The sequence below is a fragment of the Oncorhynchus kisutch genome, linkage group LG1, assembly GCF_002021735.2.
Source record: "Oncorhynchus kisutch isolate 150728-3 linkage group LG1, Okis_V2, whole genome shotgun sequence".
In the NCBI taxonomy this organism is placed as follows: domain Eukaryota; kingdom Metazoa; phylum Chordata; class Actinopteri; order Salmoniformes; family Salmonidae; genus Oncorhynchus; species Oncorhynchus kisutch.
In genome coordinates, this window is record NC_034174.2 from 13003371 (window position 1) to 13019154 (window position 15784).

The 15784-nt window shown below is 41.1% G+C and overlaps 1 protein-coding gene across 2 annotated transcripts; it reads left to right on the forward strand.

Annotated features, from left to right (window-relative positions):
* The first annotated feature begins 3817 nt into the window (after window positions 1-3817).
* Window positions 3818-15253, forward strand: LOC109899255 (neurofilament medium polypeptide). 2 transcript variants are annotated; one of them, XM_020494325.2, is made up of 4 exons: window positions 3818-4364; window positions 10945-11428; window positions 13276-13417; window positions 13853-15253. In XM_020494325.2, the coding sequence occupies exons 2-4, from the start codon at window positions 10950-10952 to the stop codon at window positions 14249-14251; spliced, it is 1020 nt and encodes a 339-aa protein (XP_020349914.1). In that variant the 5' UTR covers window positions 3818-4364; window positions 10945-10949; the 3' UTR covers window positions 14252-15253. The 2 variants fall into 2 exon arrangements, with proteins under 2 accessions (XP_020349914.1, XP_020349905.1); XM_020494316.2 differs by having other exon boundaries at window positions 3820-4364; window positions 10950-11428.
* Window positions 15254-15784: the final 531 nt, after the last annotated feature.

Below are 15784 nucleotides of genomic sequence, written 5' to 3' on the forward strand. Positions count from 1 at the left end.
CGCACTGTAGGCCTGATGCGTGGTGCTGGTACTGGTGGTACTGAACCGAGAACACGCACAGGAAGCCTGGTGCGGGGAGCTGCTACCGGAGGGCTGGAGTGTGGAGGTGGCACAGGATGGGCTAGACCGTGAAGGCGTACTGGAGATCTTGAGAGCAGTGATGGCACAGGACGTGCAAGGCTAGGGATGTGCACAGGAGGCCTGGTGCGTGAGGCTGGCACCAACTTCACCAGCCGACTAACACGCACCTCAGGACGAGTATGGAGCGCTAACCCAGGTGCCATCAAATCCCCAACACGTTCCGTCGGGCGAATTCCATGCAAAAAGCACCAACACAGCAACTCCCTCATTTCTCTCTCCTCCAATTTCCCCATTAACTCCTTCACAGTCTCTGCTTCGCTCACCTCCAACACCGGCTCTGGTTCTGGAATCCTCCTTGGCTCCTCACGATAAACAGGGAGAGTTGGCTCAGGTCTGAATCCTGACTCTGCCACACTCTCCCTGAGCCCCCCCCCCAATACATTTTTGGGGCTGATTCTCAGGCTTCCTTCCGAGTCGCCGTGCTGCCTCCTCATACAGGCACCTCTCCGCTTTCGTCGCCTCCAGTTCTTCTTTGGGGCGGCGATATTCTCCAGGCTGAGCCCAGGGTCCTTCTCCATTTAGGATTTCCTCCCATGTCCAGAAATCCTTATTGCGCATCTCCTCTTTGGGCTGCTCCTGCCTGTTGACACGCTGCTTGGTCCGTTTGTGGTGGGTGATTCTGTTACGGTTTTCTAGGTGTGACGGAGAGTCGGACCAAAATGCAGCGTGTAGATTGCGATCCATGTTTAATGAATAACGTAAACACAAAGTAACACAAACACTACAAAACAAAGAATGTAAATAACGAAACAAAAACCAAAACAGCCTATACTTGTGAAAACTAACAAAGATAGGAACAAGGACACTAAGGACAATCACCCACGACAAACTCAAAGAATATGGCTGCCTAAATATGGTTCCCAATCAGAGACAACGATAAACACCTGCCTCTGATTGATAACCACTCCAGACAGCCATAGACTTTGCTAGATAACCCCACTAGCTACAATCCCAATACATACACACCAAAACCCCAAGACAAAACACACCACAATACAAAAACCCCATGCCACACTCTGGCCTGACCCAATACATGAAGAAAAACACAAAATACTTAGACCAGGGCGTGACAAATGGTATCTGTTGCTTTTATACATGTCTTACTACTTATTAAAATTCTGAAATTTCCAACCCCAACTACAACATTTTCCAGCCTAGATAGAACTGCCAAAGGTGGTGGAGTTGCAATCTACTGCAGAGATAGCCTGAAGAGTTCTGTCATGCTATCCAGGTCTGTGCCCAAACAGTTCGACGTTCTACTTTTAAAAATCCACCTTTCCAGAAATTAGTCCCTCACTGTTGCCGCTTGTTATAGACCCCCCTCAGCTCCAAGTTGTGCCCTGGACACCATGTGAATTAATTGCCCCCCATTTAACTTCAGAGATTGTACCGCTAGGTGACCTAAACTGTGATATGCTTAACACCCCGGCCGTCCTACGTTCTAAGCTAGATGCCCTCAATCTCATCCAAATTATCGTGGAACCTACCAGGTACAACCCTAAATCTGTAAACACGGTGTCGTGATGTTGTATTAGTTAATGTGACGACTGTTGCTCATCGAATGATTAAAGGTTTCTAATTGCGTGATTAACTGAATCAAGCAATTATTAACTTTTGCACACATTGTATATAGACCCCCCCTTTGTTTTCTACTGTGTTATTGACTTGTTAATTGTTTACTCCATGTGTAACTCTTTGTTGTATGCTCACACTGCTATGCTTTATCTTGGCCAGGTCGCAGTTGCAAATGAGAACTTGTTCTCAACTAGCCTACCTGGTTAAATAAAGGTGAAAAATTTAAAAAATAAATAATAATAACTCATTAACCTGGGGCACATTGGGAAAATTAGTTTTATTGAGGTTCTATTTCCCAAATTAACTCAAAGAATATCAGAATATTGATTTTACAACAGCCACTAATTAATCAGTTACCTCTACAGTCTCGTTCTGAACGTTGCATAATCCAGGAATCTGCACGGACCTGGGTCTCACCAATGAGTTCGTACCACACCAATGTTAGTTGAGTATTTATTTACTAGAAAGCTAAAATGATGATAAAAGATACACATACACAAAAACACATTCTAGGCTATTGATTAGAACTTTGTATTAATGGGCCAACACACTATGGCACGTGTTAAATAAATATACATTTGGGTGAATTTGTCAGCTATGCTTATTCTCACCCTAGCCTTGCCCCAAACTGCCGCTCTTATGGGTCAGAATATAATGATGTACTTACGTGTGGAAGGTCTCCGTGGAGACCGTTCAGACTGCTCAATGACGTTCAGGCTGCTCAATTCTCCGGCGCAACTCAATTGTCCTCACGGTGTCAGTGTCCTTTTGGCTTAGGAGTCTGTTCCCTCGCCCTTGCTCTGGAAGGGCTCTTCTGAGGACAGACAGCTCTGTAGCTCAGAGCTCACAGCGTAGGAATGAAACAGTGTAGATACCATGATTCAATGGGGAGTGGAGGCTAGGTGGTCCGACTTGAATTCACCCGCTTAGGCACAGCTACTCATCCGTAGCTTGGGTAGAAAAAGATGTGTTTGTCTTCACACTTGTTGCGTTTTGGGTTCGTTGACTTTTTAGACCTCGGCTGCAGCTTGGGTCACTTAGTCTGATATGTTAATTCTTCACTCACAGGTTTTATACCCTCAGGTCAGAAGTGGGCGTAACTGCCTTTAGGGCAATTCTCTGGGTATACCAAGATAAGAGGCAAGGTCTAGAAAGGCAAGGTTACTCAAATCCAATTTTAGACAACTAACTTCACATTTCATCTTTACCAAAACATTATCTTTGATTTGGACATTTTCTATACAACGTACGATGTATAAACATCAAACATATACTAGAAGAGTCCTTGCACATTCATCTTCTGCACATCTACCATTCCAGTGTTTAATTGCTATATTGTAATTACTTCGCCGCCATGGCCTATTTATTGCACTCACTGTATATAGACTTTTTGTTGTCTTTTGTTCTACTGTATTATTGACTATGTTTTGTTTATTCCATGTGTAACTCTGTGTTGTTGTGTGTGTCGAATTGCTATGCTTTATCTTGGCCAGGTCGCAGTTGCAAATGAGAACTTGTTCTCAACTAGCCTACCTGGTTAAATAATGGTGAAATAAAAAAATAAAAAATTAAAAATATATTTTAGAATTAATAATTTTACGGTGTGTGGGTCACTGCTGGGCCTGACCTGTGTAATCTTATAGTGATGCAGTATGTAGGCCAGTTTTGAGCATGACCCAGGCATATACTGGGCCAGAAAAATACAAAGTATGTGGCCCACAGCTGTACCCGGATAATTTCTCTATCTGGGTTGGAGAGGGGCAGGGCTCAAGGAACATTTTAAATTGTGATTGACAGCAGTGGCCCTGCTAAAAAATCATGGCTATATACATTTTTTCGAAATATATTTACTGTATGTGCACATGTACAAGAAAATTATTGGTATATTTCTTACATACATTTTCCTACGGCCTAAATATGTTCAACTGTCAAAATATATATATATGACCATAGGCCTACTACATTCGTTTTCTGAGGTGTCATAGAAAAATGGTTAAAAGGCACATTGTCCATATAATTTCAGATCAAACTTCAATAAAGAGGCGTATAACACGTGACCGTAGCCTTTAAACATTGTATGCAAGTTACATTCGATTGCAAAACACATTGAGCTCTAGGCTACTAGAGCAACTCCCGACCACAACGAGGAACGAGGGGGTGTCACGCTTCTGATACTAACATTAGAACACTTGCCTGACTTCAGTAAATGTCCAATGAATGAACGGGGTGTTGCAGAGTAGAGAGAGCACAGTAGCATACCCTAATAAATCGAAGCACCACTTTATCTCGAGCAAGACGAGTGCCATCATTCTCCCTGTCTCACGTCTCCTGTGTACGTGAGTCTCTCTCCAGGGAACAAGGTATCCAAAATGACTAAGCGCAAATCAAAGACTGCCGCCAACTTCAAGCCAGGGCGCGAGGACAACTCTTTCTTAATAGAATCCCACCCAGTGTCCGAGTCACGAAGAAGAGTAAATCAAGTTGCGCTGCCATGCATGTTGTTCCTTATGGTCGCGATTGGAGGGGCATCCGCGGGCTGGTTTTGCCTGCAACAGCAACAATCCATTGATCAGCTATCAGAAACGTTTAGGGCCATGCAAATAAGAATCACCAAGTTTCAGCAGCAGATGGGGCTGAGAGACGCACAGGTAATGAACTGATCTGATTCTGAAATTGTCATATGACCATGAGTAGGCTATGTCGTTGATCTTTGCAATAATGTAAATCAAATGAGCCCGGCTGAGAATGAGAAGGGCTTTGGAGTTGTTATTAAAGCATTGACGGAGAAAGGAAATGGAAATATAAAAGTAAAAGCTTATTTTTCCCTGTTAGTGAACATTTCTCCATTGCCAAGGTAATCCACCCATCTGACACGTGTGGCATATCAAGAAGCTGATTAAACAGCCTGATCATTACACAGGTACACCTTGTGCTGGGGACAATAAAATGGCAATCTAAAATGGGTAATTTTGTAACAAGATACAATGCCACAGATGTCTCAAGTTTTGAGGGAGCGTGCAATTGGCATGCTAACTGCAGGAATGTCCACCAGAGCTTTTGCCAGATCATTTAATGTTAATTTCTCTACCATAATCCGCCTCCTTCATCTTTTATTAGAATTTGTCAGTACGTTCAACCGGCCTCAAATCCGCAGACCACGAATATGGCATTGTGTGGGAGAGTGGTTTGCTGATGTCAAGGTTGTGAACAGAATGCCCCATGGTGCCGGTGGAGTTATGGTACGGGCAGACATAAGCTACGGACAATGAACACAATTGCATTTTATCGATGGCAGTTTGAATGCACAGAGATACCGTGACGAGATCCTGAGTCCCATTGTGAGACCTATTTTATTGTAATGTTATCTGTGACCCACAGATGCATATCTGTATTCACAGCCATGGGAAATCCATAGGTTAGTGCCGAACAAATTTATTTCATGTGACTGATTTCCTTAACTCAGTAAAATCTTTGAAATTGTTGCGTGTTGTTTATATTTTTGTTCTGTATAAAATATGAAAATGTTGATATATTTACATTTTGTCATCATCAGTTTATGTTGATGTTCTGATCATGATTGAATACCAGCATGTGCCATGTGCATAGGATGTCTACAGCTCTTTTTGAATTGATCTTTTTGGTGAATGTCGGGAACCGAATCGCATCGGTGAAAGAGATGTTCATTTGGCTCCCTGTTTTGCATACTGTTACGACTGCTTTATGAGCTCAGAACAACGTTTTTCTGCAGATATGTTACAAAATAATTATCTAAAGAGGGTGAATCCTCGCTTCAGAAACAATAATTAGTGGGGATAGCACGTCAATCTGAGCCAGGTAAACATGTATGCTCATTTCACGATCTGACATAATGGTAGCCTACCCTTTCCTCTTCACATTGGAGATGTGCAATTATTCATGGTTATAGATCTTTTCGGGAACTGAGCCAAATGAGTTGGCTCACCGAAAACACTTGGAATGCCCATCGCTACAGCATATAGTTCTACAGTAGGTTCTATAACAGGGTTCCACAGTAGGTGGCTATTTGGCACTCCAAGTTTTCTGAGCACATAAGTTTTGTTTATGGGCATAAAATAATATTAAGTCACTATGAAATCAGCTCAAAGTCATTTTAATTTCAGAAATCTATCTAAGTATTTCCACTCATAATTTAGAGGCATATGTAAACAAGGGTTGAAATAATTCTGTTTTTGTCAAATACTATATCAAATACTATATCTGTTTGGGATTATTGTGATCAATTTGTGATGTACAAATTGATTATAACTTTGTTCCGGCCCTCTGACCATCTGCTCAATGAAAAATTGGCCCATGGCTGAATGTAATTGGGGACCCCTGGCCTATACTGTACACATGCATACAGGATAGGATAGCTATCTATATATAGTATGCTACCAGTCTGCAAGTTCATGCTCATGTTTCCCAACCACACATGTTGAAATGAATGGAAATTACATTTGTTAAGCAACGGAAACAAACAGCAGCAGCTGTTTAAAGATCAGTCAGGACCTCCCTCTACCCTTTAACACTACCAAGCTATTTTCACAGCCTTGTATGCCAGCAGCTTGCCTGGCTACCCAGACTCCTTGCTCTGACCAAAAGCTACGTCACGTCCATGGACATTAGTTTCTTCTCCGCAATGGATCTGAGTACATCCCTGACCCTTTACCGAATGCTAACACATTCGGGGCTGTCTGATTGATCCAGAAGCCAATAGGTTGGGCCAGAGCCAGAAAACACGTGGGTAAAGCGTAAAGCGGAAGTTTGAAAATCCGTCATTGGCTTGGATGCTGTGATTGGTTAGAGACTCCGTGATTGGTTAGAGTTGTTTTGTACAACACCCCTCGTGCCACTCGTCAGCACAAACAACTTAAATGATGGCAGTCTCAGACCAAAGTATGTGGCGAAAGACAGAGCAGCGGAATATTTAGTATGAGTTGTCAGGCTAACCAGAAACAGCTGTATGACTGAATGTCCTTGTAGGTAACAGATATTACACGTGGGTGAGGAAAGTCTTTGCTTATGAACATAATCAGAAAGCCTGCACAAAACAGCATATATTTCTCTTCACTGTAACCAGAACCGCAATACAGTATTGCAGGTTCTCTTTCTTAGTTCTTGGTGTTTGTTGTTGGTCCAGCACGGATGTGGAGAATATTTTCCTATTCCTTGTGTATTACTGGAATCAGAATTTCTATGTGAATAACAGGGATGAGCAGTTGCCGATAAAGTCAATCAAAATCTATTTGTTTTTTTTACAAGTTGTAACAAGGAGACAACTCCAGCACAGAAGCAGAGAAATGTCTAACTAGCCGTCTCTGAGAAGGCCTTTACATCCTAAATCAGCAGACGACTGCTCTGGAAACACCAGCCAGAAAGGCTTGTTAGGAAGTCAAAACAAAATGCAGGGGCTTTGTAAGCTGCTACAGAATCACACAAGCATTTGTCGGTCCTTACGCCTCCAGACCGGCGTCAAATCACTATCTACAGATATTTGATAAATATTTCATCTCTAACATAAAACATCGAGTCTTGTGACCATCAATCCTCAACTCTCCCAAACAGAACACTGGAAATCATGTGTATTACAGAAAGGTAAACAATATAAATATGCTAAACATTGTGTTAATCACTCTAAACTGAATTAATCTGATTCAGCTTAAATATTACCATTACAACTACTCAATACCACAACTTGTTTTCCTCATAATTGCAGTGTAACTATACCGATATAATAATATAACTGCAACAAAAGCTTTTGGGGCTTTTTAAATATTCTTATTTAGTCTATTTTAGTAAATGAACAGACAACAATACTTTTACTGATACTTCCAGCTATTTTGCTTACATCTACCTTACCTGTAGTTAAGTCATTATACTGTACATTGCCTCTTTCTTCAAGTGCTGGATTTTCACCATCAGCGCCCAATCCACCATTCATTCTGACCTTAACTCCAATCCTCCGCTGTCCACAGATGAACCCATATTTCCTAGTATAATTCTATTTAGCTTTTTATTTTTGCAATACATCCCTCCATTTTACTATGAGGTTTTAAGGGGGTACTGAACCTCCCTAATTGTAACTTTTCTACCGATATTGACCTAACATTAACAATCATACCTCGACCTGAATCCAAACGTGAGCCACTGATGGACAGTAGCAGAACATATGATCTATTGATTCTGTTTCCTCATGGCAGAATCTGCACAAGGCTGACTGTTCAATGCCCCATATATTGAGCATTCTTTTTTGTAGCAAGTGTTTTATATAATAGCTTAAATTGTAACAAACTGATTGATGTGTCAATTGTTGTTTTACATGTCAGTTCATAGACCCAATGCCAAGGTATTGGGACATTAAAAACCTGTTCCCAACTGACTTGATTTTATGTGGTATTGCTGTCAAACCTTTTGACTTTAATTCTTTGGGTAGGGGGCAGTATTTTGACGTCCAGATGAAAAGTGTGTCCAAAGTAAACTGTCTGTTACTCAGGCCCAGAAGCTAGAATATGCATATAATTGATAGATTTGGATAAGAAACACTCTAATGTTTCTAGAACTGTTAAACTAATGTCTGTGAATATAACAGTACTGATATGACAGGCGAAACCCCAAGGACAAACCATCCAAAAATAATAATAATTCAGCTTACTACTGTTTCCAATGGCTGTCATGTTTATTATGAGTCAAACTCCTCCCAGATTGCAGTTCCTACGGCTTCCACTAGATGTCAACAGTCTTTAGAAAGAGTTTCAGGCTTGTTTTTGGAAAAAAATTGCTAAAATTTGTAGTTTTTCTAAGTGGCTCCCATTTTGGCTGTAGTGTTTGCATACGTGTGGATAAGAGCGGGTTCTTTGTTGTTTATCTCCGGTAAAGACAATAACGATTCTCCGTCTTAAATTTGATCGTTTATTTGCGTATTATGGTACATGAGGTTTGATTATAAACGTTGTTTGACTTGTTTGGAGAAGTTTATTGGTAACGTTTGGGATTCATTTCGTATGCATTTTGAAGGAGGGAAACCGGTGGATTATTGAATGAAGCGCGCCAGCTAAACTGAGTTTTTGGGGTTATAAAGAAGGAATTTATCAAACAAAAGGACCATTTGTGACCATTTGTGTAGTTGGGACCTTTTGGAGTGTCAACAGAAGATCTTCAAATGTAAGGCATTTATTATATCGCTATGTCTGACTTTCGCGGCGCACCTGCCTGTTTGAAAAATGTTTTACATGCTTTTGTATGCGGGCGCTGTCCTCAGATTATCGCATGGTGTGCTTTTGCCGTGAATCCTTTTTGAAATCTGACACAGCGGCTGGATTAACAAGAAGCTAAGCTTTATTTTGATGTTTGACACTTGTATTTTCATGAATGTTAAATATTTATCTTTCTATCATTTGAATTTCACGCTCTGCAATTTCACTGGATGTTGTCGAGGTGGGTTGCTAATGGAACGCCTGCGCCAGAAAGTTTAAGTGAAACTGATTTTGAAGTTGAAATTGTAGCCAACTCTGTGTGACCATTTAAAAAGGTTGATACTTTAAACAGGGATCCATTGTCAAGCCACCGAAAATGTAAGGTTTTCATCTGCAATAAAGCAAAGCTAGAAAACCAATTTGGATTTAAGTACAATTTCAGTACAATGTAGGCTTTAAGAGAGAGGTTTAATGCCTTAATATTTTACAGTTTACAGTTAACCCTCCAAGCTCATGTTCATTTTAGAAATATGCTCGTTTCTCTGGTTCGCCATTCCAAATAAAGTACAATGTTTTTTTCTCACATTTTTTCAAAAAGGATTCTCCTGGGTCAGAGCCATGAATAAATATGTAAACTGCGAATTCACTACAGAATGAATTAGTGTTATCTTCCCTTAAATAGGTGTTTCCCTCTTCACGGTTTCAAAATTCTACTGTATCTGTTTTGCAAAGTTTTCAATCAAAGTTAACAGTTGTAAGATCGCTCAACTTTTCTTGGATATGTACCCCAAGCATATCGACTTCACCATCCGCCCATTTAATTGGGAGACCACGTGCAATTTAAAGTTTGTATTGTATAGACAGCCAATCTGTAATATAGTACACTAATTGGGTTTTAGTCCAGAGAAACTGGAGAAATTATCCATGTCCTCAATGAGGCCTTTCAAAGTTGAAGATTGAGGACTCTAGAACTTGACTCATCGGCATACATCAATTAAAATAAATCAATTGTAAATTTGATACATTATTTGTCTTCAGGAAGGCAGTGGGTTTTATATTTTTTTGAGGAATGGGAGATATTCATATAGCTAGTGAGTGAGTTCATGCATGAAGTTAATCATAACATTCACAAAACTATAGACTGATCGTTTTTTTAATTTTCCAGGTCAAGTTTTGGCTTTTTCAAGAGAGGCTTTATTACTGCCACTTTTAGTGAGTTTGGTACACATCTGGTGGATAGGGAGCCATTTATTATGTTCAACATAAGAGGGCAAAGCACAGGAAGTAGCTCTTTCAGTAGTTTAGTTGGAATATGGTCCAGTATGCAGCTTGAGGGTTTAGAGGCCATGACTGTTTTCATGAATGTGTCAAGAGATACAGGACAACTGAGCTTTGGAGAAATATGCAGATTGAAAGAGGAGTTCATAATTTTCTTTCTAATGATCATGATCTGTTCATCGAGGAAGTTAATGAATTCATCACTGCAGAAGTGAAAGCCAACCTCTCTTGTTGAATGATGCTTTTTGTTTAGCTTTGCGACAGTATACTTTTTTGGATTGTTCTTATTCTCCTCAATTAGGTTGTAAAGATAGGATGATCAAGTAGCAGTGAGGGCTCTTGAATATTGCACAGTACTGTCTTTCCAAGCTAGTCGGAAGACTTCCAATTTGGTGGAGGACCATTTCCGTTGAATTGATACTTTTGTCTCTTCCCTTCATTTTTAACCCCTTAATGTTATCATTAGATCTAACAATTCAATGCCAGTAGCAAATAGGTATGGTGACAGAGGGCAACCCTGTTTTACACCTCTTGACAATTCAAAGTTCTCAGAGAAGTAACCCTTATTTATTATTATTTAGGATTGTTGTACATGACTTTTACCCATCTTATGAGAGACTTTCCAAATTTGAAGAAATTCAAGCACTTATAAACAAATTCTAGAGGTATCAAATGATTTCTCAAAATCTGCTGTTTCTTTGGAACACAAGCTTTAACTGATATCTGTTTTTTAACCAAGCCCAGATGAGTTCAGGAGGTCTGATCGAGGAGAGGATACTGGCTTTGGAGGCAGCTCAGAAACAGGCCCAGCAGAAGGCGGAGGTTACCCTGGCAATGTCAGAGCAGTTGAAGAACATCGACCTCAAATCCCAGTTGTGGGCACTCCACAACGAGATGAACACCAGGCTGGCTGAGTTCCAGCAGGTAGCCATCTCCTCCGCAGCCCTGCAGGCCATGATGAAGAACAAGAGCGATGACTTAGAGTCGGTCAAGGAGAGCGTGGCGGCCGTTTCGAGCTCCAACTCTGCGCTAGCAGTGACCTTGGTGAGGATGACCAGCACAGTGGACAACGTCAAATCCAGTCTGGACGAGCAGGTGTCTACGGTGGACGGCTTGACGTCACAGCTGGAGGGACAGGTCACTGAGCAGAGGGAACTGAGAGAGTTTCTGAGTCTTGACAGGGTAGTGCTTCATAACAACCACCAGGAAGTGGGTGAAATCAAGTAAGCTTGGGTTTTGTGAATCTTATGATTAACTTCATGCATGAACTCACTCACTAGCTACAGTGGGGCAAAAAGGTATTTAGTCTGACACCAATTGTGCAAGTTCTCCCACTTAAAAAGATGAGAGAGGCCTGTAATTTATCATCATAGGTACACTTAAACTATGACAGACAAAATAAGAAATTTAAAAAATCCAGAAAATCACATTGTAGGATTTTTAATGAATTTATTTCTAAATTATGGTGGAAAATAAGTATTTGGTCACCTACAAACAAGCAAGATTTCTGGCTCTCACAGACCTGTAACTTCTTCTTTAAGAGGCTCCTCTGTCCTCCACTCGTTACCTGTATTAATGGCACCTGTTTGAACTTGTTATCAGTATAAAAGACACCTGTCCACAACCTCAAACAGTCACACTCCAAACTCCACTATGGCCAAGACCAAAGAGCTGTCAAAGGACACCAGAAACAAAATTGTAGACCTGCACCAGGCTGGGAAGACTGAATCTGCAATAGGTAAGCAGCTTGGTTTGAAGAAATCAACTGTGGGAGCAATTATTAGGAAATGGAAGACATACAAGACCACTGATAATCTCCCTCGATCTGGGGCTCCACGCAAGATCTCACCCCGTGGGGTCAAAATGATCACAAGAACGGTGAGCAAAAATCCCAGAACCACACGGGGGGACCTAGTGAATGAACTGCAGAGAGCTGGGACCAAAGTAACAAAGCCTACCATCAGTAACACACTACGCCGCCAGGGACTCAAATCCTGCAGTGCCAGAAGTGTCCCCCTGCTTAAGCCAGTACATGTCCAGGCCCGTCTGAAGTTTGCTAGAGAGCATTTGGATGATCCAGAAGAAGATTGGGAGAATGTCATATGATCAGATGAAACCAAAATATAACTTTTTGGTAAAAACTCAACTCGTCGTGTTTGGAGGACAAAGAATGCTGAGTTGCATCCAAAGAACACCATACCTACTGTGAAGCATGGGGGTGGAAACATCATGCTTTGGGGCTGTTTTTCTGCAAAGGGACCAGGATGACTGATCCGTGTAAAGGAAAGAATGAATGGGGACATGTATTGTGAGATTTTGAGTGAAAACCTCCTTCCATCAGTAAGGGCATTGAAGATGAAACGTGGCTGGGTCTTTCAGCATGACAATGATCCCAAACACACTGCCCGGGCAATGAAGGAGTGGCTTCGTAAGAAGCATTTCAAGGTCCTGGAGTGGCCTAGCCAGTCTCCATATCTCAACCCCATAGAAAATCTTTGGAGGGAGTTGAAAGTCCGTGTTGCCCAGCAACAGCCCCAAAACATCACTGCTCTAGAGGAGATCTGCATGGAGGAATGGGCCAAAATATCAGCAACAGTGTGTGAAAACCTTGTGAAGACTTACAGAAAACGTTTGACCTCTGTCATTGCCAACAAAGGGTATATAACAAAGTATTGAGATAAACTATGGACCAAATATTTATTTTCCACCATAATTTGCAAATAAATTCATTAACAATCCTACAATGTGATTTTCTGGATTTTTTTTCTACTCATTTTGTCTGTCATACTTGAAGTGTACCTATGATGAAAATTATAGGCCTCTCTCATCTTTTTAAGTGGGAGAACTTGCACAATTGGTGGCTGACTAAATACTTTTTTGCCCCACTGTATCTGAATAGTGAAAGTTACTTGATGGCTGTAATTTATTTGTCTTGACTATAGGCAGGAGCTTGTCCTGACAGACGCATGGTTTTGCTTGGTCAGGTCACATGCTTAGATAAAATATACCAGTTCAAATGTTGGTTCTAATATTCTATGGCTCATTGAGTCTCTATCTGTCTGTGTTTCAGGGAGTTGCTGGAGGAATGGCAGGCCAAGAAGGCCCAGACTCTGGAGCAGCAGCTGCAGTTAGTGACCAGGACCCTGGATGAGCAGCACATCAGCTCCCAAAGCATGCACCCCCATCTCAAGAGGCAGCTGGAGGCCAGCCAGGTAGCCCCCACTTCCACCACACCTAATTATTATATTTCTATATCCGTAGACTGCAAGGAAAATGAACAATAAAGTATTCCTCATCTTCTACATTTTTTTATGAAAGAACATATCATGGTTTTGAGGCTTATAGTGTAGACTTACACACAGTGCTCTTACAAAAGTAATTATATCTGCTTTCTGACACTAAATTAGTCAAGTATTGTATAACTTCAGGTTGACTTAATAGATCGCTCTGATCTGTAAACACCAAACTAGCGTGAGCAGAGAAAAGCAAATCCTTTTATCGACAAAGGGTTGAAAATGTTAAACTAATATAAAACTAATATTCGAGAGGAGCATTGTAAGTGTGTAACTCTTTCAGACACCATACACGATGATCCATGCTCGAGTGCCCTCTTGAATGTACAGTACGGATTGTTCTCTGTGTTCTAGCTGGTGAATGGTGGTCCACTCAGCCAAGAGGAAGTAGACTCTGAGGCGGCAGAGGCCTCGGAAATGGCAGAACGGGAGCATGAGGTAACAGAGGAAGAACCTGCTGAGGAGGAGGTAGAGGAGGACTTTACTGAGGAGGCAGTGGAACAGGAAGCTGAAGAGGAGGGCGTTACTGAGGAGGCAGTGGAACAGGAAGCTGAAGAGGAGGAAATGGAGCAGGAGGAGTCAGTGGAAAAGGAAGTGACAGAGGAGCCAGAAGAACAGCTAGTTGTAGTGGAGTCATTGGAAGATGGTGTCACAGAAGAGCAACTGGAGGAGGAGGAGCCAAAGGATGAGGAAGAGGAGATTGATGATGACAATGACTTCCCAGAGGACTGGTCTCCTGAGGAGCAATGGTAGGAGGAGGAAAAGGTTCAGGCACACATTGCTGACTCTGGTATGGCTAGAGCAGACATTTTGACAATTGAAACATTACTGTATTGACAGAAGTGGAGGCCACTCAACCAACATGAGGCGTGGTGCATTAACAAAAAATTGATAAGGCGCAACGCTAACTCACCATTAAAAACATTATTTTATTTAAGCAACTATTAATAGCCTGACAAAATTACGACGTAGGGGCCTATATGTACATGTCCATTCCCTCTGTATCATTTTTTTGATGAAGGCCTGAAATGTGACATTTTGAATAGTTGCTTGAATAACATAATGATACAGTATGTCTTTAATGGTGAGTGAGTGTGGGCCATTTCCTTTTTAATTAATCATACTTTACTGCATTGCCAGAAATTCTATTAAATTTGACCAAAATGGTGAGGTCTTATGGAAATATTAAAGATATACTTCTAAAGATAAAGACGAGTGCCTATCGAGGACCCACTCCTCAAGACCCACGCCCTCATACAGGGTCTTTAAAGTTCAACAGGAATACTTCAGATAAAAATAAAGACTCTGTCAGTGCCAACTGTTAACAGTTGTCTGTACCTAAGTAAGCAGTCTGAAGTTTTCAGTTCTCTGTTTAAATATGAATTTCAGAGCAATAACATCCGTTTTTAAGATGAGTGACAAAAGCTACTTTCCAATTTGTTGGCAAAGCCGCAGAATTCTTAACACTTACCAGCTTGATTATGAACTTATTTGATAATGTTTCAGTTGTAAAATGTCCTTACTAAAAAGTTGTAAATCAAAATGTGTTTGATTATTTGGTTTTGATTTATGTAAATACATTTTCTTAACTGTCCATATTATTGACCTAGCCTACATTCAGTAGCTGGGATTATTAATGGAGCCTCATTTTATTTCTGTCATGTTATAGATGTGACATTTTCAAACCTGCAAATTGCATCACAGATGTCATTGATGCACTTTTGTAATAAAAAAAGTGTATGCTTTATTTATTTACCTCTGCTTCTGCCCTCTTATTGGTTATAGTTAATTATAGCCTAACAATGATTTAAACCTCGATTTACAAGAAAGCTGTTAAAATATAATTATTCTGCTCATGGTTTAAGTTAATTTATTTGAGCAACTGAAAGCTTGCCTCTGTCTAAAAGAGAATGGAATGAAACCTTGACCGTAATGTGATCTGTAACAAAACACCTTCGCACACCCTCTCCCCAAATGTTATTTATGGTGTTGGCTTAGCCTATGGCACTAAGAACAGTATAGCACTGTGCTGGACCTGCTGTACATGTGGTTGGAGTTTCCCCTGTCTGGTGCTGGACATGTTGTACATGTGGTTGGACTTTCCCCTGTCTGGTGCTGCACATGTTGTACATGTGGTTGGAGTTTCCCCTGTCTGGTGCTGGACCTGCTGTACATGTGGTTGGAGTTTCCCCTGTCTGGTGCTGGACATGTTGTACATGTGGTTGGAGTTTCCCCTGTCTGGTGCTGGACATGTTGTACATGTGGTTGGACTTTCCCCTGTCTGGT

Coding starts and splice junctions, on each gene's coding strand:
- LOC109899255 (XM_020494316.2), top strand. CDS start 4,086: ATGACTAAGCGCAAATCAAAGACTGCCGCCAACTTCAAGCCAGGGCGC. Junction 4,365..10,949: donor TGGGGCTGAGAGACGCACAG/GTAATGAACTGA, acceptor AACCAAGCCCAG/ATGAGTTCAGGAGGTCTGAT. Junction 11,429..13,275: donor CAGGAAGTGGGTGAAATCAA/GTAAGCTTGGGT, acceptor TCTGTGTTTCAG/GGAGTTGCTGGAGGAATGGC.